Genomic DNA, 26,356 nt, shown 5'->3' on the forward strand with positions numbered 1-26,356 from the left:
ATAGTATCTTACTAACAAACTTTTGAGCAATAGTGTTTAAACATGCAATCAAGTGTGCTAATGAAACATTTAAAAGGTATTTTCAACATCTCTAAACAATTGTACGCTGACACATGACAGACCAACACAGATGTACAGGAAACTAATGTTGTTTATTTAAGAATCTTTTTACATTTCAATCTGGAGAGACAGATTCTCTGCTACTAACCAGACTTGTTGACAGCAGCAGCGATGGCATCATATCAATGCTTGATAACAAACAGAGGAGAAGGAAATAAGCAAAAGACAAAAAGGGCCCTTGCCTGGACGAGGCCCCCAGTTCCATGATAGCCTTGTTCAAAGGCTCAGACAGAGCGACCATGAGGCGCACGCATGCAGATCTGGTGGCTTGACCCAACTGCTGCTCCCCGACTGAGATATTCACGGAAATGATGAACAGTCTTCAGAGTATCCAAACCCGTTTCATCACACACTCAAGAATCAAAAGGGAAACAGAACAACATACAAGTCTTTGACTGTTTTATAAGGCAAAAACCTTTATCCAATACCATTAGATAGCTAACAGAACAACAAAAAAAAAACCAGAAGAAAAGAAAAAGCAAAGGGTACACAAAAAGGCATGCATGAATGTACTGGAACAATATAAAATCAAGAAATTCTATAGGTTACACAGAGTGAGAGATCTGACATTAGAACAAAAGCGGCAGAAGAAAAGGTCTGTGGTTTAAACTTGCGTACAGTACTTGATTTCTGCCAAGTGCAACAGCAGAGCGACACTCCAAACAGAACATAGTCACATTAAAAACCAGTGACGCTATGTGGGGGAGTGGATAGTCATAAAAATCACAACGGTCATTTTACCTCTTTTCGGTCCAGCCTGCAGTTATGGCACAGCTCAACGCTCGTACATCGGGACGAAAAAAGCAGCTGTTCCTGTGCCCAAGGCTAAAACTGCCCCATCAAAACCCCCAACTAGCCATCTTACAAGAATTGTGATTGGCTAACATATCTAACCACCTGTATGACAAGCACTTACAGATGATCCCATGAAATTACAGGGTAATGCGGTACGTTTACAAAGCCAAGCGTTGGGTGACGATGGATCGCGGCGTGACTTATTTTCACAATAAAACCCCATACTATTCACATCATCTAGCAGGGTTTCATTTCAGCTGGATGGGGTGGGTGGGTTCCTCCCTTCAAGTAAGCTCTTGGCAGCATGTGGCAGAGTTGACAATGATATGAAGACATTTTTTTTAAAAAGCAGCTCACACCAGTCACAGAATCACAGGACATCTGACAGCACAGGGCAGCTGAGCGTTAAGGGTATTTGAAATATGTCTGCGGTCAACTTGCTTTGGTATAATTGGTCAAAATCTGCCATTCCCAACACCAGGTCATGAGACTCCTGTGGCACATATGCACCGTCACAGTAAAGCAGTTCAGTAAGCTGACCGCCTGAATGAAAGGTCACCAGTAACAAGGGAAGCAAAATTCTGGAAGAAAATGTGCAAAATCGGATACAAAGCCACGCTGAAATGTGAATTCACTGAGCTGAACGATTACCCGAGAGAGTCAGAAAACTGCTTTGGAAAATATTTGTTACAAGAGAGTGAGAAATATAGAACGAGAAAGACAGAGAGAGAATAAGTATCCCGAGGATGTGCATAAGCAAATAAGAACTCAATTATATTATAAAAAAAACAGGGAATTATTACAAGAAAGGGCATCGTTTTAGCATTTTAACGCCTGTAAAGAAGTGTCATGCTTCCCAGGCTGAAATCTACATTGTCTTTGATTGATCTATTCAAAGATTAATTTAATACCATTTAAAAACATGTTCTTAGGTCTCTTGCCTTAGGTTAAAGTGATAGTACAATCCCAGCATTATACATCTTACCATCTTATTGTTCTAAATGTGTACGTTTTCTTTTTTTCCAAAAGGCTGGTATACACTACATGATTTTAATCTGAGCAGATGATAAAATATATTTATTATAAATATTATATTTAATGTTTGAAAATGTTGCTGCTGCCCTGTGCGTGTAATAAGCAGAGTGTACACGTGTTGCGCACCCTTCTATATTACTAACGCGCCCTTTAAATAACACAAAAAATACTGCGCTATTGACTTTAGACCAGGTTTTTGTTGTTTTCAGTTGCCTCAAAATAGCAACGCGCCAACAATGCGCCTGAACACACCTCTTTTTCAGACCAGCACACCCATGGGTGAATAGATGGGCGCGAGTGCATTTGCTATTTAAACAACGTGGCGCTGGATGTGAAAATGATAACTGCGTCGGGCTGAAACGAGCAAAAAACACCATGCAATTGCCGACTTTGTAAATGGTTACAGAAAAAAAACTGCATCACTACATACACTGAACAACAGAGGATCACACTCTACCAGACTTTAAAGTAATTCCGAACATAACGAAATCACGCAGAAACGTGCCTCATTGCTAGATGTATAATGAAAACGTGTTGTAAGAACGGCTCAAAATATCATACATGCTTCATATATTCTCTTACTGCATGGAATCATAGTATGATGCTAGAAAATCAAAAGTCTGTGCTCATCATACACTACGTTATTATATGTCACCAAAATCTGTAGACTGGCTCTTTTGGCAATCAGCAGCGACTCCTTCAGACTGTAAATCGGACAAAAGTTGTGTAGTATTTCTCCAGCCTTAAGATAAGGTAAAACGCAAACCAAGAAAATGCCGCAAATGAGATATGACCTCTATAGAGTTGGAAGTTGTACTTTGAATTAGCACTTCTATGATGCTTTTTAGTTATTTATCACTCATTTAAGCTTGACAGCCCCTGGTCACAATTGACTTTCGTTACGTAAAAAAAACCCACATTATTCTAACATCAACTGTGTTCCATAAAAGAAAGTCACACAGGTTTGGAAAGACATGAGGGTGAGTAAATGATTATAGCTTGTTCATTTTAGGGTGAATTAAACCTTTAAAAGTCGGTTACCATCATGACTTAATGGTTGCGTTTATATTAAATCTCAGCTTGAAGCAGGAAGAATGTGCAACCATTTCTCTCCATTACTCTGTTGTCAAGTTTTACACTATACAAAGTGATTGTTAGTATTTTTAAGTTGATTAGAGATTCATTTATTCCCATAATTAAAAAGACGGGATATAATTCCAAAATACAGTTTAAACAACTACTAAATGCTGACCACACAAGCATGTTATATCTCTTTGCACATAACCGAGACCTAATTAAAGGATGAAGCTCTGAACAATGTCTTCAACACCATCTTAACACTCTAAAAAGTGGTACTTGGCTGATCCGACAAAGGATTTTGAGACAGGGTTTCCATGAATTGTTCCCTGAGAGACCCTGCCCATGTTTTACTTTTCCAATCACCATTTACCAGTTGCTGATCTCCATCCAGGCATTCCTTCAGAACAGATCATCTAATTCTACACCTGAAGGGGAGACAACTGGGAACATTTTCCCAGGTCCTCTATAATACAGCTTATACAGCTCATTGGGCCCATCAGTAAAAAGGTTTTCCCAGGCCCTGTGAATTGTAGTGACGGCCCTATTTCAAGAGTAGCGTAGCCCTGGCAGGCCAGACTAAGGTCTGACAGAAAAAGCACACATTCACACACAGATTTGTAGACTAGAGAGGAAAATGACAAACAAATGTCAGGCCTAACGGTGATCCTCAATTTTTCCACACAGTCTTTTCAAGTAATTCTGTTTGACAAATGACCACAAGCGCTCACCAATACCCCTCCCCATTGTTCCACTCATGTTCATCATGAAACATTGAATTCAAGACGATTTCTGCTCTAAAAGGGTAAAATCACTACCAGGCTTCCCTTGCCAAAGGAATCCCATGACGTTTTTATATATATTTTATATATATATATATTAGTCCAGCTTTGCCTCAAAGCATCCATGTACAGTTCAAGTGTTGATTGACTAAGGAAACAGTTTTGAAATCCGTACGCCACTGGATCACAGTGGACCATTCGAGTTCTTGCCTTATGGCTTGGCTGAGGCATGCGTTTCTCAACATGGCAAAACAGGCCAAGAACGTCTCTCTGTTCTGATCCATGCCAAGGGGTAAGAGTGACCTCAGAGCTGAGATGAAGAAATGCACACCAGACCACATAAAACCTGGTCTTGTTGCTTAAGGTACTCAGCTTAAGGTACTCAGAGAGACCCCCATCTCCTTTGGTTCTCCTTCCCCAAAGGCAGCCATCAGATAACCTGCCATGCAGCTTGTCCATACGCATTAAAAAACACTAATAAATACAAAAAAAAGCATAAAAGTCAAAGAATTTTCAAAGGCTGGCTGCCAAGTGAAAATTAATGGATGGTTAATTTTAAAAAGCTCCAGATAAGTTGGGTCTTTAAAAAAAAATTGGAGCTGTGTGTTCACAGAGACCAGTGCATCTCGTCAAAGTCCACGGCCTCACCCAGGTTGGCATCGGTCTCCAGTAAGCTCATAATGACCGCCATGGCTGCCTCGTCAGTGCTCAGAGCTCCCAACCCAGGAACCCCCTCAAGGTCCAACTGAGAACTTCCCTCTGGAGGACAGACACAGAGGCAGAGAATGGAAAAAAAGTGAGTACCATATTTGGAAATAATTTTATTTGGTTAATGTAAAAACCTTGCACAGTATCTTGCAAAAAGGTTTTCCACTCTTATTTCTAAACAAAAAAGGACAAATATTCACATTTAATTTAAAGTCGGCATAAATTGAAAGTTGCGATTGTTCTTTTTTTTACCCTATAGTGACGTATATTCGAGTGAAAAGCCTTCTGAGGGCGGGGCTTGATTTTGTCCTTCGTTGCTAATAAAATGGTGGCAGAAATGAGACTGACCATGATAGCCCCGCCATAGCACATGACAGGAAGAGAAGTCATTTCGAGGGGGAAGGGAAGGTTAAGGTTTTTTTTATTAAAGATTATGAAGGCACATAATAAACAAAAATATGACTGAAGCCCAATTGTTTAATTAAGTGATGCGCAAATCACTGTAGGTGCGTTCACCAGCGCGTTCCAAAAGTGTTAAGATTTGCATGAGCCGTTGACTAGTTGCAGAATTTATAATAGATAATCAGTTAAGGGAATAGATGTATGTACACCTGTGGCATTTTTTAGCTATAGTTTCTAACTGTGTTGCTATTTTTCAAAACAAATGCTATAGATATAAAAAAAAAGATAAAAAAGTTAACATTGGCCTGCATGGTAATGAGAAGCCGTCAATGGTCTTGCTTTGCAAAGAACCCCTTATTTTAACAAATGCTATAGTTAAACAATTACAAGAACTAAATGTTAGTTAAGGCTGAGTACAAGTTAGAAAGAGCTTTAAAATATGGACCTTCTTGAATTATTGACTAAACAATCTCCCCATAACCACGCCCACCAACAAAGACCCGCCCCCTTTGGTGAGTACCAGCACTTAATTTTTTTCACTTCAAGCGCTGTGTAATACATATTACTGTATTATGAGAATCATCAATACTAATGAGAATTTAAAAAAAAACTAAACATAAAACAAACCTACACAATGTAAAAAATGAACAATGAACATCTGTCACAATGCAAGTCTTAAAGGGGTCATGAACTGGCCTTTTTAATTTTATTATACTGTTGTCTGAGGTGAACATGTGACGTTTGTGTGTTTTTTACAAACATCATAATGAATAAGAAATAGGCTATTTTTTACCCTGGTTTTTGAGCCTAGCTCCTGAAACGGTCGGTTTTTATGGGCGTGCCACATTGAAGACTTGGACGTAAATGCCCACTGCTGTGATTGGATAACAGTTTTACATATTTTATTGAGTTTCGACTATCATGGTTTTGAGTTTCGACTCTCCCGTCAGTACACGTGGGAAATTGTTTAGAAAATTTTCAAATGTGGAAAAATGGCAACCGGAATGATTCGCCAATACATGTTCGACCCAGAGTCTTATCCCGAATCGCAGGACAATGAACCAGCAATACCTCAAATACAAAGGATACTCCAGCCTGTGACAGCGTAGTAAGTTATCTGTAATTATGTTTAGTTACACACGTACACATAATCAGTAGATAGCAAACAATCTGTAACAATGCTATACGATCACATATAAAAAAAAATTTTTACTCACATAAGTGTGTTGCACCATTCCTGTCGGATCCAATATAGAAGGCACAGCATCATTTTTTTAATCTCATTCTGTCTGCAAATCCAGTCTCTTGTTTACAAAAGAACCCGCGGTAAAATGAAGCGAACAAATGCGCAATGTCTTACCCACGTGAGCTGAAACTTCATTAAAAATAAAGTTCAACCATATTCCTAATATTGTAATCCGAAGGAAGCGCATGCAGCGACTGTATTCTTCCACAACCAGGCACTGCACAATATTTTGTAATCTTCAACGGCATGTGTATTAATTGGTAGCTCAATCCGGTTAAGCACCACGTAGGCCTATGTTATTTATGTTACATGTCATGCGCGAATCAGTGGTTGGAGCTACAGAATTAGGCGTTCGTCTTCTTCTGTTGAGGCAGCGTTTCGCTGCTCTCTGACATCACAGGGATGCATATTCGCAGATCCCTCGTTTGATGAGCCAGCTGTCAATAAAAGCTTTTATTTGACTAACAAGGAAGTTTTCAGCTCCGAAACTTACAGGATATTCTTATATTTACGATGACCTTTTATATATCAAAAGCTCAAGAAAAAGTTGATTTCTCAATTCATGACCCCTTTAAATGTTCCAAAGGAAACCAATGAGATTGTCGCCCGCTTTACCCATGAGATTTTCACCCGCTGTGAAGGCCCCACCCCTCGCTTCCTCCTCTGAGCTTGATTTACCAGGCATCTCCACATCTGTTACTTCACCATTTGGCACCTTACAGCATGAGGAGTACACAGTTGTGTTAGAACGCAATACCACAAAACTAATTTCTAAACACACATACACCGTTGCTCGGCAGACTCACGTTGCTGCTGGCCTGCGCAAGGGCCAGTGGAGACTTGTCCTGCAGTACACTGAACGGACTTGTATTGCCGCTGGATGGTGAGGAGTTCATCCTTAAGAAGGAACAGCATGACATCAGAATTCATCTTTTCTTTAGAGATGTGCAGAACTACATATTTTTAAAACGGACTAATCTTTTACCATGCAAACTACTATCCAAACAACAGATAAAGTACAGTATGCCAAACACTGCTGCTAAAATATAATAATTATTCATTTTCCCTTCTATATTTAATATTTAAACTACCTGACCTCACTAATAAACTAGTCATTTGTTTGATGACTAGTTTACCTTTAACCCAATCCATAATTTTCATAACTTGTAATATTTCACTGTAAATCACATAAAATAATAATGTATAATAATAATAATGGAAAGGAAGATACATAATTGGTTTACCTATTATAGTCCATTATCTCATTAGCAATTTGGGTCCCTATGCACCCAGCGTAAATCATGCCTGATGCACTGGAGATCCCTGGGATGATTGGAACTTGTTGAGACTTCTTGGCATCATCTACAAAACAAAACCCAAAAATTACTATCAGATAAGAGTCAGATATATTTAAAGTCAATGATAACAGAGGCTTGCTAAAAATGGCTCCCAAAAACAAACCAAAACAAAAAAAACAACCAAACCAAAAAAAAACAAAAAACAAAACCAACCAAACAAAAACAAACCAAACCAAAAATCAAACAAACAACCAAAAAACCAAAACAAGAAACAACCAAACAAAAACAAACAAACCAAACCAAAAACAAACCAACCAAAACAAAAAAAACAACCAAACCAATACAAAAAACAAACAAACAAAAACCACCAAACAAAAACAAACCAAACCAAAAACCAACCAACCCCCCAAAAAATAAAAAAATAACCAAAATAAAACAAAACAAAAAAACAACCAAACCAAAACAACCAAACCAAACCGGAAAAAAAATAAAAAAAATAAAACATGTGATGCATCTAAAAAGGCAGCTGGCTCTTTTAACAGGGAGGCTGGACTTCAATTGATACAGCTGCCACATTGAATAATGCATTTTACCCATTTATTTTTCTAGGAATACTCTGTCTTTTCCCTTGTGTATGATCTTGCAACTTGTAAGTACACGCCTAGAAACAAAACATTTACAATATTGGTAGATCTCAATACTCACCCTCCGAGGCCTTGGAACTGCTAGGCTGCTCGGCTTTATCCCCTGATCCACCTGGATTACTTTTACCGCTGAGTCAGGTGGAAAAAGAGTTGAGAAATAATCTGTTATCTCATCAATCTTGGAATTTGGTTTCGACAGGTTGACTCAGGACATTGATAGAGTAATAGCAAAAATGGGTTTGGAAAAAAAAAAAAGATGAGATACTGGTACTTACGACATAACTGTGTTGGTTGACACTATGTATTCTACTTCTTTGGTCCAGGGATTTATAAAACTAAACCACTGACTTTGTAAAGTGACAAAAGAGCCATATTTCGTTTTGAACTTATAGCAATTTGTCTCAATCTTCTCTTTACTCCTCAGCACTGTAAAAACGAAGCAACCAAAATGACATATTAGAGGGATAGTGCACCCAAAAATTTAATTTATGTAATTTACTTACACAATTCCATATGACTTTTTTTCCCTGATAGAACACAAAAATAATGTTGAATGTACGGATCACTTTGCATATAAGGCTGTCAAGCTCCAAAATGACCGAAAGAAACTTATACAGGATTGGAATTTTTCACATGAAACTCAGAAAAGGTATAAAATGTCACATTTATTTGTATATGCATGGAATCCAGTATAAATCTATGCGGATCTCTCGGAGGCACTGGCCTCACGTATCTGCCATTGGAAGCTGTTCTAATGTTCTTTAGAAGTAAGATTAATGATTAATGATGGATGATGAGGATTTGGCTACTCGTGTCCTTCTCTGTACTAGGCAATCTGCCCAGTTTCTTGGAAAATACTTTCAGGAAACTCTGTTTACAACTCCAGTGTTCCTAATAGTAAAGAATCTGGATGCACTGTACCTTTTCGATGTCTATCCGCCAAATGAGGCAGGTCGTCCAGGTGGAAGTATTCATAGCAGGATGTACCTAGCAGCTCCTGGGGTAAGTAACCCAGAATAGTGGTGGCTCTGTGTGCATAATGCAAATGGACAGTTTCTTAAAATCACATTTTTTTCACTGTGCATGAAACATAAAAAGGTGATATGCGGTGTAATTTTTTCAATGTTAAAATACTTTCTCCTCTCACAAACATGCAACTGTAAATACACCATTAATAGGTTGATTTCCCAGAGAAAAATGTGAAACACTGTGGCACTATCAATCCTTATCATTTGAGAATCTCGGCTATCTTGACATGATGACAACAATGCTGTGAGTTTGGGGCAGGACTATCTGCATTTCCAACCAATGGCAGATGATGAGAGTGAAAAAATTTAAGTTATATTAAAGTTATTATATAAAAATGTCCTGGCTCTTCCAAGCTTTACAATGGCAGTGAATGGGGATCGAGATTTTAAAGCCCAAAATAGCACATCCATCCATCAAAAATTTATCCACACGGCTCCGGAGGGTCAATAAAGGCCTTCTGCGAAGCGAAGCATTTGTTTGAGAAAAGTATCCATATTTAAAACTTTACAAGCTAAAATAACTAGCTTCCAACAGATGGGTGTATGCATCGATTTACGGCAAAAGAGGAACCTCTGACCTGACGCATTGACGAACGAGGAAGAGCAGAGGATAGAGCAAAACAAAACACCAGTCACGGTGAAGTACTACTAAGTCTAAAACGAGATTTAAGAAAAAGAAAAGGACAAAAGAGGCCTTTATTAACCCCTGGAGCCGTATAGATTACTTTTGATGGATGGATACGCTTTTTGGGGCTTCAAAATCAGGACCACCATTCACTGCCATTATAAAGCTTGGAAGAGCAATGATATTTTTTAATATAAAGCCGATTGTGTTCGTCTGAAAGAAGAATGTCATATACACCTAGGATGGCTTGAGGGTGAGTAAATCATGGGATAATTTTTTGGTGAACTATCCCCTTTAAGAAAAAGGGTGTATGATTTAGTCAAATTTTCACTGTTAGTAAAATAATTACAAAGAAACGGCAAGTAACACATTGAATTAAACATTCAATTTTAAAGTAGAAAGACTGAAAAGGTATTTTTTTGCAAATCATACTCCGTTAATCCTTTTTTTACAACTTCAAAAAAAAAATTTGTACAGCGTAGTTAATCTCCAACGTTACATATTATCTGAATAACAGATAACTAAATACAGTTGTCTCCCTTTAGTGTCAAACTAATACAAGCTTTGAAAAGAAAACACATGCCGCCCTCTAGTGAGAATGACGAATCCACGTATAGTCAACTTACTACTGAATGAATGAGGCTAATTACATACTCTGGGGCTATTTGTGTGTACATTACTATGATTATGCACACAAACAATTATCAGTATAAAAAAAACTCCCATTTAGTTCTTCCTAAAACAAGTGTGAACTAACCGTTGATCCACAAAGGTGAATTTGCCATCCATGGCGTAGCGGGTGACAAATTCTGTGGGCTTGACCTTGATCTCTCCGTTGGCCTGCGGGAGGGTGTGGGGGTGCACACGGCCCACAGCGACCAGGCAACTGAAGTGGGAGCTCTCTTTCTCCACCTCTGTCTCCCCCTCCGTGCCCAGCTGGCGCGTGGGCCAGATGCGCATGTAGCCTGTGCAGTGAACGGTGCAGTACCGCTGGGACTCTGATGGGGTAGCCAATCAACACAGTCAATTTACAGGTGAGCTGTGATCCAAATGTTCCACCATATGTTGTTAAAGAGGGACACAAAGGTGCACGTTTCCTTCCCTTTTCGATTTGCTCTATTTAATCAAAAAACGTGCGGTGACAAACATCTGACACATTTTTTTTTCTTTTCAGTATTGTGCCAAAAGTGACACGTAACAAAGCTTAAATATAAGCTTTTGCTTAACATGTTGAACAAACTGTCATTTTGAAAAATGCATGTTCAATGCAAAAAATAATCAATGCATGGCTTTACGGGGTTGTCTGAATGACTAGTCAACTAACTTCTCGGGCCAGTTTGGAAAAGACTATGCTCACCAAGAACAGAAACATCAATGCTATCCAAGTCCAGACATCACAGCACAACACTTTCCAAAGTGAAGTCACTATCCAACTATCCAAGTTTGTAGGGATACAGCTGTCGGAATAAAATCCCACAAGCTGTGCTCACACTACTGCATGTGGCGAGAAGAAAGAAGAAAAGATGACGCGTGTAATGGAGAAAATATGCAGGCCACGTCATCAACACGTCACAAAATGACCACTTGGATTTTTGGTTCTCAGCAAGAACAGAGACATGAAGATGTTTTCCGCTCATTGGCGGTCTGAAGTCAAGGAAATTGTCCTTTTATTTTAATTTCTACTTCCATTATTTATTTATTTTTACAGAGCAATCATAACAGACTTCAGTATGGATTTCATCACAGTCGATTTGATTTCAAGAACATAAGGTTCTTCTGATTTACTTAAATGTCATCACTGGAAATAGAAAAATACCTCTAACAACTTGACTGTAAAAACAAGATGAGCTCCTGATGTTTCCCAACTGTAATTCTACTGACCTTTCTTTTTTGAGGCACCAGCCTGGAAGTCATTCTCCTCTTTGATGGTAACTTTGTTGTACTTCATTCGGCAGAAGAATGAGCGCCGGGCTCCAGAGCAAAGCCGAGTCGATCCGACAGGGAGCTCAGCCTGCACCTGCAACCCCGCTACACACAAGCACACACACCAGAGAGAGAGAGTTGGATTGGTTAAAGAAATGCTTCCCCCAAAAATGTTCTGTTATTTACTCGCCCTCATGTTGTTCCAAATCCTTACAAAAAATAATCCTATTTTCCTTACAAAAAGCAAACGTATGGCTTCGGAAGACTTCAAATACAGCGCATGAGTCATATGGACTACTTTTATTGTGCTTTTCCCGGGATACAGGTTGAAAACATGTGGGAGAGTAAATAATGAACTATGAATAAATGATAAACAATCGCTTTAAACACTCATACATGCACTACCATTTAAAGGTTTGGGGTCAGTACAATTTCTTTCAAAGAAACTAATACTTTTATTCAGCAAGGATGCATTAAAATGATCAAAAGTGACAGCAAAGACATTTATAAAGTTTTATAAAGTTATAAAAGACTTTCATTTCAAATAAATGTTCGTTTGAACTTTCTATTCATCAAATAATCATGAAATAAATGTATAGGTTTCCACAAAAATCAAGCAGTGATTGTTTTCAACACTGATAAGAAATGTTTCTCAAGCACCAAATCAGCATATTACAATGATTTCTGAAGGATCATGTGACACTGAAGACTGGAGTAATGATGCTGAAAATGATTCAGCTTTGCCATCACAGGAACAACTTGTAATAGAATAAAAGGAATAACTTAAATTGTAATAATATTTTACAACATTATGGTTTTACGGAGATATTTCCAAAACACCTTTTCAATGGTAGTGTTCTTTTGAACACATCATGCACAGAAAGACATAAAACTTTACAAGCACTTAAGAAAAGCATTTAGGAAGCATGCAGACAAACTTGACACAGAGAACAACATTTATACGGCATAAATATGTTTACTTTTGGCATCTATGAGGCGCTCCCGTGGGTAGAGTTCAGAGGCAGACAGCTGTTCCTTCACTTTTCCAATGTCCTTTGGATGAACATAATCAAACAGGCTCTGTCCAATTAACTCCGTCTGGGGAGAAAAATATTTAAGTGATCTGACTAATATATTCTGCAAACAGGTCCCAATATCATCAGCTTAATTGTTTATCACCAGGTAAACAAAGGCATTTTTTTAAACGGTCCTCAAAACACTCCAAATATATACTACAAGTCAAAAGTTTGTACATACTAGACTGATTTATGTTTCTTGTGATCTCTCAAAACCTATTAAACAAAAGTCTTATGCTTAAAGGCTTGAAGTTATTTTTGTAGACATATGTGCACATGTATGAATCTTAAAAAAAAAAAAAAAAAAAACATTTATATGCGTTTTAATTAGAAGGTGACAATCCAATCCTATAAAAATATAAAACCCATGTAATACTGTGTGAGAAAAATATTCAATAATATTATAAAAGACAACATGTGGTTTCCAAAATGAAATAATAGTTTTTATTAAGCTGACAACATATCTGAGATGAACAAACAGAATAAAACAAATCCCGATTAATTTCAAGATTCCCTGGAAGAGTACAAAAATGTAGGTTGAGATCATAATGACTTCAATAGCACTGTTTTTCAGTGTTGCCAATTAAGCGGTGTCACTAGATTAGTGACCTTTCAGATCTCTGTAGCGACTTTTTTTCAAAAGAGCGACTAGCGGAAATCTAGCGACTTTTTGGACTCCTATATCATACTTGTTCTGACAGATAATATGTACATGAGAACAGCTGTAGTGGACATTCGGCTATACATTATATAAAAATTACATTATGTGAGCACGGATTAGGAAAGAAAACAAATAGTTGGTCATCTGGTGACATTTAGCGATTTTTCGAACAGCTTTTAAGCTACTTTCCATTAAAAATAGCTGGCAAATAGTTGGTCTTTTTATAGTCAAATTCTCCTACCCGACTGTAGTTCAGGATTTTTGAAACAGATTCTGAGACGAAGACAATTTTTCCACGATCGCAGCCAACCACAAAGAGAAATCCATCCGCAGCCTGGACAAGAGAAAGATCATTTAGGGTTAATGTTGTAATTTCGCAATTGCAAACAGTCAAAATGCCCTGTTTAAACAAAAGCTATTTTTGGAGGCTCTTCCACCAGCATCATCAATGATTTGCGGTGATATTTATTCCCCTATGTTACATATAGCTTTAAAGACACCCTGTGGTGAAAATCAAGTTTTTAATGTTGTTTATAAGTCTATGTGGTGTTTTTATTATGAATTTGCACATGGTTTGTCCTAAAGAATAAGTCAACACAACACCATAGCAGAGTATTTTCTCCTTAAAACTGCATAAAAATAAAAAAAAAGACGCGGTTTGAAATCACCGGTGTTTCTTACATCACAAACTACCACAAACGTGTGGGTGGGCTTTAGCATATTATTACTATGATACGAAGCAGGGGAGTCTAAAGAAGCCGGTATATTTTTCTGTTGATATGAAAAATCTGGTACATTTAGCAATAAAGCAGGAGAATTATATTATGTATATTACAATGTTATGATGAACTGATGAAGTTGTTCAAAGCGTTTCTAAGGATACTGATTTTTAGATGGCAAACTGAGATAGTGAACGCGAACATGGTTTGTGTAACATTAGCAACACATTATTAGCTGTTTGAAACTTAGTCAAGCCAAAGTCTAATCATGTTAATTACCGTTATGTGTCCGACGTTGTAAAGAGCGATACCATTGTGCGGCGTTTACAGCGGATACTAAATGAAGCAAGGGTGTAGAGTTACATTCAAGCTATTTTAAGGCAAAAAAAAAAACATTTAAATATATTATTTTGATCATAGATTAGTTTTAAGGGATACAATTATTGACTACAGGGGACTTTAAGACAGCTCTATAAATTGTAGTATTTACCTTTAGGACTAGGTGCTTGAGCTCATCATCTGGGAGAAATGCAGGTTTGTAATTGGCTTCTGCAAAGGAGTTGCTCGCTCCTGAAAAACAGGGACTCTATTACACCACATACGATCAAGAACATTCATCACTGTATAACAATGTTTGGTTTTCATGAGGAAAAATACATTTTCAAACTCAATATTCGTCTTGTGTATGCTAGTCTACAACTACAAACTAATTGTAAAGACATTTGACAGTCGTCTAGGTACCTTTGAGTGATTTGAGGTGCTGGACAGCCATTCGTAACACAGTGAGTTTGTCAAGCTTGCGGGACATGGGGTTACAGGTGGGAATCATCACTGCTAACTCGTCAATCAAGTTATTCATCTTATCTCGTCGTCGTTTCTCGATCTGACTGTGAGGTTCCCTACAAGATGACATTATGTCGTAAGTACCAAGGTGCTCCACTCAACAACAAACTACTTTAGTGTTTGGTTTCAATGACAGTTGGAATTCCAAAGGGGGGGATGGGGGGATGGGGGGGGGGGGATGAAGGAAGGGGTGAAGGAAAATGAAGGAAGGAAGGCAGGTAGATGGATGAAGGAAGGAAGATGGATGAAGGAAGGAAGGAAGGAAGATGGATGAAGGAAGGAAGGAAGGAAGAAAGGAAGATGGATGGATGAAGGAAGGAAGGAAGGAAGATGGATGGATGAAGGAAGGAAGGAAGATGGATGGATGAAGGAAGGAAGATGGATGGATGAAGGAAGATAAAGGAAGGAAGGAAGGAAGATGAAGAGGAATAAATATAAATAAATAAATAATCCCCATTAAATTTAGAGACAATAAGTACCTGATGCACTTAATTTTTAAGTGCTGGTCGTCTCCTTCCGATCTATAAAAACAAAATAATAAAAGACATACAGATGTTAAAAACAATAAATAAAATTGTGGATCAAGGTGAGCCTTACTGAGTATCGATAATGGGCATAATACCTTCCCTGATCGTCCTCCATATCCTCGTCTAGATTTGATGCAGATTTTATTTCTCTGGAAACAAAGTGGTAAGATGATTAAAGTGACTCATGAAATGCTGCTGTGATTCGAAGACGACATTATACACAGACCACGCACTTCCCTCTCCTCTCCATTCAGAAAAGCAGGATGAAGTGGTAGTATTCATATAAATCAGCTATAAAAATCACAATATCTAACATCAATCGTGTTATTATGTAAATATTATTTACAAAAACAAACAAACAAAAAAAATCAATAAACAGAATAATGCCAAAATCAAAGAGGAGTAAATATGTTGTATTCGTATATGTATGTTGTTGTAGGCAAAACGCAAAAGATCAGTTGTTTACAGCTCAGTTTTCTGAATTAATAGAATTAAACTGATATACAAGTATGTAAGTGACCAATCAAAATTAAGAAACAGAACTACCTATTTTATTCATGGTTTAAAGTGACACAATATGAAGGTGTTTTTGCACTTATGAGCTTATGAACAAACATTATTTTTGCTTTGTAAATATACAAATGAGAAAAAGAGTTAAAGATAATAAAAAATATTACACTAAAATTCAAAGAAAGAAATCTCATATGCACACCAAATCTGCATTTATTTGATCAAAAACACAGTAAAACAGTAATACTGTGACATATTACATTTTAAAATAACTTTTGAATAAATAATTAAAATAACTTTTGAATAAATAATTATTCCTGTGATGGCAAAGCTGAATTTTCAGCATCATCACTCCAGTCTCCAGTGTCACATGGTCCTTTAGAAATCATTGTGATATGCTGATTCTTAACGTTTCTTATTATTACAGCTGAAAACTGTTGCATTGTTAAATTCTTTGTGAAAACTGATAAAAAAAATTTCAGGAATCCTTCAATGAACAGAAAATTCAAAAGAACAGCATTTATTTGGAATAGAAATCTTTTGTAACATTATAAATGTCACTTTTGATCAATTTAATGAACCCCTGCTCCTTATTGGATAAAAGTAATAGATTATTTTAAAAGAAAACAACTTCTAAATAGTGTTTTCTTAAAAGAAATAGTGTAAATAAAATGTAAATAATTGGAGTAATTATATAGTGGTAATTATATTTTATTCAAGAGAAAATGTAAGCATTTTTAAAAGAAGTCATTACTACAGTGTTATTTACGTTGTTAATATATAAAACATTTCATCTTTATTTTATTTTACTGAAAAAAAATTATATTTTGATGTATACAGTTTGTCATATTTTTTTTTTCAAACCACCAGCCTACTAGAAACAAATAAAACAAATGTAAAAATGTACTTACGGGATGTCCATGCTGCCTTTCCGTTTCCTGGGCAGCTCCATGCCTGAGGCCATGCCGGTGGCTGAGGTGGGGGTCATCAAACCAGACAGAGAGACAGAGAGGCCCTGGGGTTCTTCCTCTAATGCATCTCCTGCCATTAGTGGGAGGGATTTATTTTAGTAAAGTGACAAAAAGAAACGTGCCAAAACAATTTGAAGTAGGCAGGGCTGCAATGTTCAACTACGTGCTACATATTGGAACCAGGGCACTGTGGAACAGATTTCATAACAGACATCTAAAGAATCAGACCATCTGTAATCGGCACACAAAGTCAAAGGATTTTTATGTGAATTCAGAAGAATGATAATTTTTGTCTGTGTGGCGACTTTAATAATAAACAGGAATTTTTTTATCTTGTGAAAGTAGTGTAATCTTAAAACCCAGAAACCCAGTTTACACTTGGTTCTTAGAAACACAGGAAGTTCAGAGAGATCTACTTGCCGCATTGAGACTGGCCGACCATAAGCACAATACAGACAACCTACTTCACCACCGCAAGAACTTGCATCACTCTTTCCTTTATGCTCATCTATCGGCCCCTTTAGACAATGAAGCATCAATTAACAGTCTTTGAATTCCCTGTGCAAACAAAGCAGAAGCCTTTATGGCAGCCATGTCTATTTACATAATATCCAGTCTGAGGACAAAACATCAGTCAAACACGAACACCATACATCCATTGAGTTCAAACAACTTTAGCTTCTGGGTTTTGGCAAAAAAAAAAAAAACTCTGACTTGCATTTAGTTACCGTTTCAAATAAAAGCAAAGAAATCTGATGGAGGAGAAAAATCTTAAAGTCAATACCATTTCTGTTTTACCGTTTTGGTTTCTATTAATCGAAAGAAAAAAAATGTGTGATTATTAAAAGGCAGAAGAGTGCAATTTAAACAAATATATTCAAAGTTAGGTCAAGTACTTCACACAAACTCTAGCAGGTGGCTTAGTTCATGACGTGGTTGAAATGCATTGTGTGAACGTACAGTGCACCAGCTTCTCTTTATTTTTTTTATGTGTGTAATTCTGAACATTTTTGCCACATTTATCACTATACAAATTAAATAACACAACTGAGGACCCGAAGAATAGAGAATGACAACATGTCACAAGAATGGAAAGCATATTAAAAACTACAAACTCAAGGGTTTAACCAGCCAGAAAGTAAAGAAATGCAAACAGAAATGTTACTACTAAATAAAAAAATTAATAAAAATAAATGATTAGGGATGCACCCAAATGTTCGGCAACCGAAAATATTCGGCCGAAAATAGCAAAAAATAAGGCGTATAATAAGGTTAGTGAGAGGCGTAGTGAGAGGTGCACACACTTTATAAATGCAGCAAACCTATCGGCAGTGTGGAAGCATTAGTAAGCGTGACATTAGAAATACAACATATTGTTTCCAAACTTAAATTGGCTATACTTAATGTTGGATGTATAAACCTGAAGAAGAACATTTTCAATTAAAAATTATTTGTATGAGCAACTTTCACAAGAAAGAAAGAAAGAAAGAAAGAAAGAAAGAAAGAAAGAAAGAAAGAAAGAAAGAAAGAAAGAAAGAAAGAAAGAAAGAAAGAAAGAAAGAAAGAAAGAAAGAAAGAAAGAAAGAAAGAAAGAAAGAAAGAAAGAAAAGAAAGAAAGAAAGAAAGAAAGAAAGAAAGAAAGAAAGAAAGAAAGAAAGAAAGAAAGAAAGAAAGAAAGAAAGAAAGAAAGAAAGAAAGAAAGAAAGAAAGAAAGAAAGAAAGAAAGAAAGAAAGAAAGAAAGAAAGAAAGAAAGAAAGAAAGAAAGAAAGAAAGAAAGAAAGAAAGAAAGAAAGAAAGAAAGAAAGAAAGAAAGAAAGAAAGAAAGAAAGACAGACAGACAGACAGAAAGAAAGAAAGAAAGAAAGAAAGAAAGAAAGACAGACAGACAGACAGACAGACAGACAGACAGACAGACAGACAGACAGAAAGAAAGAAAGAAAGAAAGAAAGAAAGAAAGAAAGAAAGAAAGAAAGAAAGAAAGAGCCTGTTTGTATTATATTCAGTTTCGGCTTTGGCCCAGATTTCCCTAATAATACAAAATTATCATTATTATTTTTATTATTATGACTATTGATTATACTCAATAACATTGAAAACGATGATACAATGTGAATGAATAAAAAAAAAAACTCACTTCATGAGGGCTGTTCATATTGCAGTTCATATCACAATCATAGTATTTGTTAAAATAACTGCGGTATTTTTATTTACATTTTTTTAATCAAACTGTGCAGCTCTACCTGACACCAAGGGACATAATGAAGCTGTTTTTGCCATCTGCCATTCCCATTGACCGCCCTAATCCATTCACAAACTCCCTGTGAGCAGAGCAACTTATTGATGAACAGGCTTTCACAGCGCAGTCTGTTTTCCCGCCGGCTTCACCTGTTGCTTTAAGCCTCAACCAACAGAGGTACTGGTCCCCGAGCCATGTGTACACGTGCATGTACTGTGTGTGTGTGTGTGTGTTTACAGTGACATCAGGTTCGGGTGACAATGGCACGGGCCAGGCCAAACACAGCTTGTGGCCCTGGCTCCTATATTTAACAGTCCTCTGCAAGACCAGTGACCTAAATAGTCGTTAACAGATCGGCAACAACCTGATTTTTAATCCTGTGTGCTGGAGTGAAGATCTGTGGCGGGATTATTTGGTTTTACGAGGCAGATAGAAAGGCCGCACCCAACAATAAAGAGCTCCGTCTTTCACTGGCTCATGATTTTATCTGGACTCCACTGACCTGCATTTAGATGCTAACGCTCATGACGACTGCGTGACATCATTTGCACAAGAGAAAGGCCATTTCACTGACTCACTGTTCAAACTGATGTGAGGATTATACAGGACCATTCAAATGTGCATTCACATACATAGGAACAATCATATTCCCAAGTATTCAACCTTAAAATTAGGGCTGCGTGATATCGTTTTAGCATCGATATCGCGATGTGCGCATCCGCTTTAGTCACATCGCAGGATGTGCGATGTCAAGTATAGGGATCGTATTTGGTCTGTGATCGTAACTGCACCCTGGAACGCATGTGATTGGCGGATTAATTGCAAAGTTTAACCATCATAGAGTGAAAGTTTAATATTTTCTTGTGTTTTTAAGTCGAGTCAGACATCAAGCGCAAGAGGACTGTAGTCGCATGCTGTTTTCTGTAAGTTATGCAGACAGAGCCGCCGAATACATTGTGCGCACAGAAAATAGCGCGCAGGCATTTTGACTTAATTTTCTTTTAAGCTTAACTGACATGTGCTCGTAAAATGAAGTCAAAATGCACATCTCGGCGAGTATCCTTGTAAAAACAGCCGGTTATGTGTCGTAAACAATTGATGAAGGAAACAGATGAGTGAAATTTAAGGCCATTACATACTCTGCAAGAACAGAGAAAAAAAGTTCTCGCTCCCAGTGCTGCGAGAACAAAATTACATAATTTTGTTCTCGCAGCCCTGGTTTGGGAGTTCTCGCAGCTTCTTCTCAACCATAGACTGTAAAAAAATATGGACGTAGGTGTCCGTTAGGCATGTGCCGATATCAAATTTTCATGTTGCGATTAATTGCTGAAGCTTTTATCACGGTATACGGTATTATCACGATATTTTAAAAAAAGTTGCAAAAAAAGTGTTGTCATACTATAACAGGTTTAAAAAATGTCTTATAACACAAGAACCAAACATTTAGATACAATAAAGCAATACACAAAAATGTATAAAGTAAACAAATATTTAAAACAGATTAAAGTGCTAAAGAATTATAAAGAACAATAGGTAACACTTTACAATAATGTCTCGGCAGTTAATGCATTAACATTAACAAAGAGCGAATAGCTACATTTTTACAGAAGTTATTCTTCTTTGATAATGTTAGTTTAAAAAAGCAACTGTTAGTGTAAGCTCAGGTCCATTAAATAATACAGTTACAACTTTGGATTTTAATAATGTGTTATTAAATGCTGAAATGTACATTTAACTAAGATTAATACATGCTTTAGAAGTATTTATCATTGTCAGTTTATTAATGAATGAACTAATGTTAAATAATGGAGCCATATTGTAAAGTGTGTGATTGAACAACAGTCAGAACATATTCAAACAATATCTAGGGCATGTAATTTAAAACTTAAAAAAAAAAATTAAGTTTGAAAATGACTTTTAAGTCTTTAAGTATTAGGTTATGTGATGATGAGCACCGGATTGTGGTTACTGGGGAAACGGCTGTATTTCTGCTGTTCCATCAGCGCCCTCTGCTGTCTAAAAGTGAATGTGCACTTCAGTGCATCTTCACTAGGGTTGGGTATCGTTTGGGTTTTTTTCGATTCCGGTGCCAAACCGATACTTTTAAAACGGTTCCGGTGCCTAAACGGTGCCTGAACCGATACTTTTTTTTTTTTTTTTAAATGGCCACAAAACGAGGTGGATAACATTAAATGGCTTTTTATTTATTTATTTAAATTTAACCATTTATTAAAAGTTTAATGTATACTTAAATGTATGAATATAAATAAATACAAAACACAATTGACTTATTTACAAATTATAATTGACTTATTTACAAATTCACAGTAAAACCTAATAGCCACCTAACCCAACTACAACAAGCCTAATATAACTCTAAATAACAGTTACAGTAATAACAGCAGTTAGCCTAGTCTGTATTCTCGGTCTGCTACTTACCAGCTTCGAGCTTCAGCTTTATTTTGAAATATGATAATTTTCTCTGGCTAAATATTTTAGAACGCATCGCCTTAATGTTTCCATGACGACGCGTCATGTTTCTCACATGACACAGCAGCCGCAATAGCGCTGACAGCTCAGCTGTATCGGGTTTATTTCGTTTTATCTTTTTATTCAAAATATTCACAAACTTCTTAACTGTGTCACGAACTATCTGATGTTCAAATGTGTGAGTCAATGTGTGTTAGTTGATCTATAAAGCGCAATGGGCGGCGCCATGTTAGTTTGCGCCTCAGAATCGGATCTGTCGGATTTACAACACTTGAGTTCATTCTCGTCTTACAAAATACATGAAAGTAAGTGACCAGTGAACTGGAAGAAGAATAGAGTAAACGATATAGCTACTATTTAATGTGCATGTATCTGATGTGAATAAAACATGTAACGTTAGTCAAATTATAACCGCCTGAAAGGATTGTCATTGCCGCTTTCATAGACATCAGTGTGTGTTTTTTGCTAGTAGCCTACTTATGAGCATTTAAATGTCTGAAACCTGGAATAAACATGATGTCGTTGAAAACACTGAATAGTTGTCATGAGTTGTGATGTGACCAGCGCTGAGCGTCTGTCTCTGGCTCGGTGCCAGCCAAAGCACCCGAAAGCACGTTTGAATTTTGGCACCGAAATGAGGAACCGAAATCTGCGTTCTGATTCGGTCCGGTACATACCGGTTATATAAGTACCGGTGCCATATTGGAACCGGATTTCGGTACCCAACCCTAATCTTCACGCCTTCCGCCATGTGCTCGGCTCATGAACGGTCTGTTTACATCAGTGCGCGTTCCTCTTTGACGCGTTGTTCATTTTAAACGGTTGATGGGTAAAGTATTCTTAAAATGTATTCTAAAAATCTGAATAATTCGTAATAAATAATTATTCACGGTATTTTGAAGTGCCCACGATAACAATATTGTGCATGTTCATTATTGCGGTATATCGTATTACCGTTTACCGGCACATGTCTAGTGTCCGTGACATCACCCATAGGATTCTGAAGAGCAGTTTTGAAGCGTAAAGTAGGGACGAGCTGGCCGTTGCCATCTTGACAGCGCACGTCACTCCCGGATAACAACATGGGCAAAGCGGCGGGATGTGGGTGGAGCTGAGGTGACGCGATGACTAACAGACAGCAGATAAATGGTAATATCCACCTGTCGCTCAAAGTGGCCACACCCCCTTAATTATGCAGAACTTTAAGGCTTTATATAATGTAAACGAATGAGTTCTAAAAAAATTCACCCCCTCACCAAAACCACAATTTGTACCAGGCTGTACACATGTTTTTTTCTGCTGTAAAGTTGGGCAGTTTAACATGGGGCTCAATGAGATTCTGCTCCCTTCTGGAGCCTGTTTAAGTGAATTGCAGTTTAAGTCCCTTCCGTTTTGGCTTCAAGAGAAACTGTGGGAGTTTGTCGCTTGTTCTCGACACATTATCTGAGCAGAACTTTTTTATTGTGGGTGTCCGAGAACTATTGTGTGATTGGTCCGAAATTTAAAGTGGGCGGGGTTAATGCGGAGAAACTGAAAAGTTCGGCACCTGCTTTTCTCGTGAAGTATGGAATGTACTGGCCAGAACAAACTTTTGTTCTTGTTTTTGCCACCTCGAGAAAACGAACAAATTTCTTTGTTCTTGCAGAGTATGTACCAAGCATTAGGTCTGTGGCTCTGTGTATTCGTCTTAAACGGACAGCAGCCTTGTGTACCGGCAGCTGTTTGAGGCACCAATGATGACCACCAAACAACAAACAAAATGACTTTTGTAGCTTTAACAATGATAAGATGCATTAATTAATTTTATTAGCTATACTTCATTTATATAGGCTAGTGAAGACTGCGGTTTTACATTTGATTATTGAATTTCTGTACCTGAATACTGTTAAGATTTACCTGAAAAACAAAGCACTGCTTTTTCCAATATTATCTTTCTTCTATTGTATTTATCTATGTTTGTAATTTGTTTATTATTATCTATGCAGATTCGCTCCCCTTCAAAATCACCCCTATTGTTCTAGACTGATTCATTATTTTCAAATTAGCAATTCAAATCATCTGGTGAAATTGTTTTTATAATCGCAATATATAATTGCAGAAATACAAAACATCGCAATGTAAGTTTTCCCTACTCAAAATCACAACATATTAACCTAGCCTGCTTCTTTCTCAAAACAAATGCATAGTAGGTGTAATTATACTCTTTAAAAGCAACACACACCCACACATTGCAAAACTGCCACGGTAGATAATCCAACTAAATTACTTGAACAAACAGTCAATGTGAGCACTACTTGTCATCACAGAGAAAAATTATCATGTCATAAGGTGAGCTCATTATTCATTAGAATTTAGGCTGTGACCATAAAGCTGCATGAGAAACATGTCCAAACTCACATCAACCATTGGGCAAGAAACGTGACAAAAGTACATGAAAGTACGTCAACGAGTCGATTTTAACACACTTTTGGCACCACACCACACCTTGGTAGTATTTTGCGTTTCATCACCCTGAGTCAAGCAGTAAAGTGACTGTTCAGCTAAATGTTTGACAAACGGGTAACCACAGCAGGGTTCAATTATAACTACTGTTGACGCATTGTCATTTGTAAGTTGATCATAGTATTTATGTCCTGCAAAACTTTGTCAACATGGTGAACTTATCTGGCTGGCATCTTTGAGGTTTGCGAGTGAAGAATGATTTGTGATTTGTGACCTGACCTTGGAGAGTTGATAACATGATTGTTATGACCTGTCTATCTTAAAAGGGCCCCTAACCACCTGTTTCCGGGGGGCGCTACTGTAAAAAAAGAACGTGGGTACAACTTCCGGTGAGGTGGCGGTAGTATACCAATGGTATTTTGTGTGCTAGTTAGTGAAGAGGCTAAGTATTTTTCAGATCATTGGCAAGGTTTCAAAATGATCATTTTTACTATTTTTTTTTTTAATCAGATGGTGCCACAAGGGTTGAGTGAAGGTTACTGTGAAGCAACATTTGCAACATGAATGACACCACACTAAACATTTCAGTTTAGTACATTTATTAGTTAATTAATAATAATCACAATACAAGAAACAAAAAATTGTTTATTGTCCTTAATGGTCCTTACTTTACTGACCTTCCACAAAAGTGCTGCTGCATGACTACAACGGCATCCTGGACCTAATACATGAACAACCCGCTGTCTGTACTTCACCTGTCACTGATGCTAGCACCCATGCCTTGTGATGGGATACGTGTAGGTTCAGGCTCGGCTCAATGTCCGCTTTTAGATCGTTTCCGACAGATACTGATACGCCTCTGAGCTTTTCAAATTGCTCGTCGCTTTACCATTACAGTCTACTGAATCTAGAAAATAGCTAAAAATGCTAACGTATGTGATACGAGGCCACTTCATGTCATCCGACCAACCAACTACCGCGGAGGGTAAAGGTACTGTTGTTTCACCCTTTTGAAAGTTTGTTGCGGTTGTGTTCCGACATTGTTAGCAAATTTGGATAGCTTGAATGACTGTCAACTGTTGAATGTCAATAAGCTATGTTTCCATCCACCTATTTTTATGCGCATTTTGGGATATTGCATCAAAAAATGCTGAATGGAAATGCCAAGATGCGCAAGAATCCTATAAATGCACATAAAAAACATATGCGCTCGTTTGAGTCGGATACATTTTCTATCCGTTATGAAAACATGTGCATGGTAAGTAATTGATATGGTAAAAATCAGCGTCATCGTTACCGTCTTTACAGTGTGTTGTTAGGGCTGGGCGATAAAGCGATAACGATATATATCGCGATAGACACGTAATCGATATCAATAAAAAATGCGCTCGATAAAACGTTACATTTTTTTCTTCTTCGTCGGAAGAAACCAGAGATTACGAAGCAAGTTTGGTTGCATGAACAAAGGCATTCACTCTCTGGTAACCTAGCAACGTAGGGAGTGACACGCTAACAGCCAATCGTGTAACAGTATCACGGTTGGTTGCGCCATATCGTTGTCTCGTGTTGGATTCTTCAGTAACAGAATAGTGATGGGAAGTTCGGATCATTTTACTGACTCGGATCTTTGAATCTCGTTCAGCAAAATGAATGAATCTTTTTTCAAGTCATTTCGTTCATTTCAGCAGAATCTAATTAAAACGTTACATGCTACATTTTTCAACACATTTAGTACTTTTGGAATAAAAAATAAACTATAAGCTAATGCAGCCATGGCCAAACCTTGAGAAATAAATTATTAATGAATTGCTTAAATTGCTTCAGTCTATGTATGCAGTCTGTTAGTTCATCTCACCTCCCGATCCAAATCGTGCTTTCCTTTGTCACTTCACATTTAATCACGTCTGTTCCCTGGAAAGTTTAGTTCACCTCTCGGGTATGAGCCGTTAGTTCCGTCATCATGTCTGATCTGGGCCGTGACAGCCTCATATGCAATACATGCGTCCGGAAACAGAATTGATTAGTTCACCAGTCTCAAGTCATTCGGGTTTGAGTCAGTCGTTCATCAAGTCCCAGACCCATATGTAATATGCAGTTACCGGAAACACAAATAATTAGTTAATCTCCCGAGTCTTCTTGTTCAAGTCATTCGTTCTTTTTTCACGTGACCGCTTTCCTGTTCAGTGTCTCGCAACAT

General features: G+C 37.4%; 1 protein-coding gene across 2 annotated transcripts in view; it reads right to left on the reverse strand.

Annotated features, from left to right (window-relative positions):
• Window positions 1–140: 140 nt before the first annotated feature.
• Window positions 141–26,356, reverse strand: part of bmal2 (basic helix-loop-helix ARNT like 2) — a 34,750-nt gene continuing 8,534 nt past the window's right edge. Inside the window, exons 2-17 of one of the 2 annotated variants that reach the window (XM_079824695.1) lie at window positions 16,931–17,060; window positions 15,605–15,658; window positions 15,462–15,503; window positions 14,881–15,038; window positions 14,630–14,709; window positions 13,662–13,754; window positions 12,664–12,781; window positions 11,642–11,788; window positions 10,518–10,758; window positions 9,029–9,135; window positions 8,383–8,533; window positions 8,169–8,236; window positions 7,410–7,527; window positions 6,972–7,062; window positions 6,781–6,880; window positions 141–4,568 (exon numbers count right to left, since the gene is read on the reverse strand). In XM_079824695.1, coding sequence (XP_079680821.1) covers window positions 4,417–4,568; window positions 6,781–6,880; window positions 6,972–7,062; window positions 7,410–7,527; window positions 8,169–8,236; window positions 8,383–8,533; window positions 9,029–9,135; window positions 10,518–10,758; window positions 11,642–11,788; window positions 12,664–12,781; window positions 13,662–13,754; window positions 14,630–14,709; window positions 14,881–15,038; window positions 15,462–15,503; window positions 15,605–15,658; window positions 16,931–17,060 — 1,850 coding nt within the window. In that variant the 3' untranslated portion in view covers window positions 141–4,416. The remainder of the gene's footprint in view (window positions 4,569–6,780; window positions 6,881–6,971; window positions 7,063–7,409; window positions 7,528–8,168; window positions 8,237–8,382; window positions 8,534–9,028; window positions 9,136–10,517; window positions 10,759–11,641; window positions 11,789–12,663; window positions 12,782–13,661; window positions 13,755–14,629; window positions 14,710–14,880; window positions 15,039–15,461; window positions 15,504–15,604; window positions 15,659–16,930; window positions 17,061–26,356) is intronic. The other variant, XM_079824696.1, reaches the window with a different exon arrangement.

Source organism: Gobio gobio (assembly GCF_949357685.1).
Source record: "Gobio gobio genome assembly, chromosome: 9".
Lineage (NCBI taxonomy): Eukaryota > Metazoa > Chordata > Actinopteri > Cypriniformes > Gobionidae > Gobio > Gobio gobio.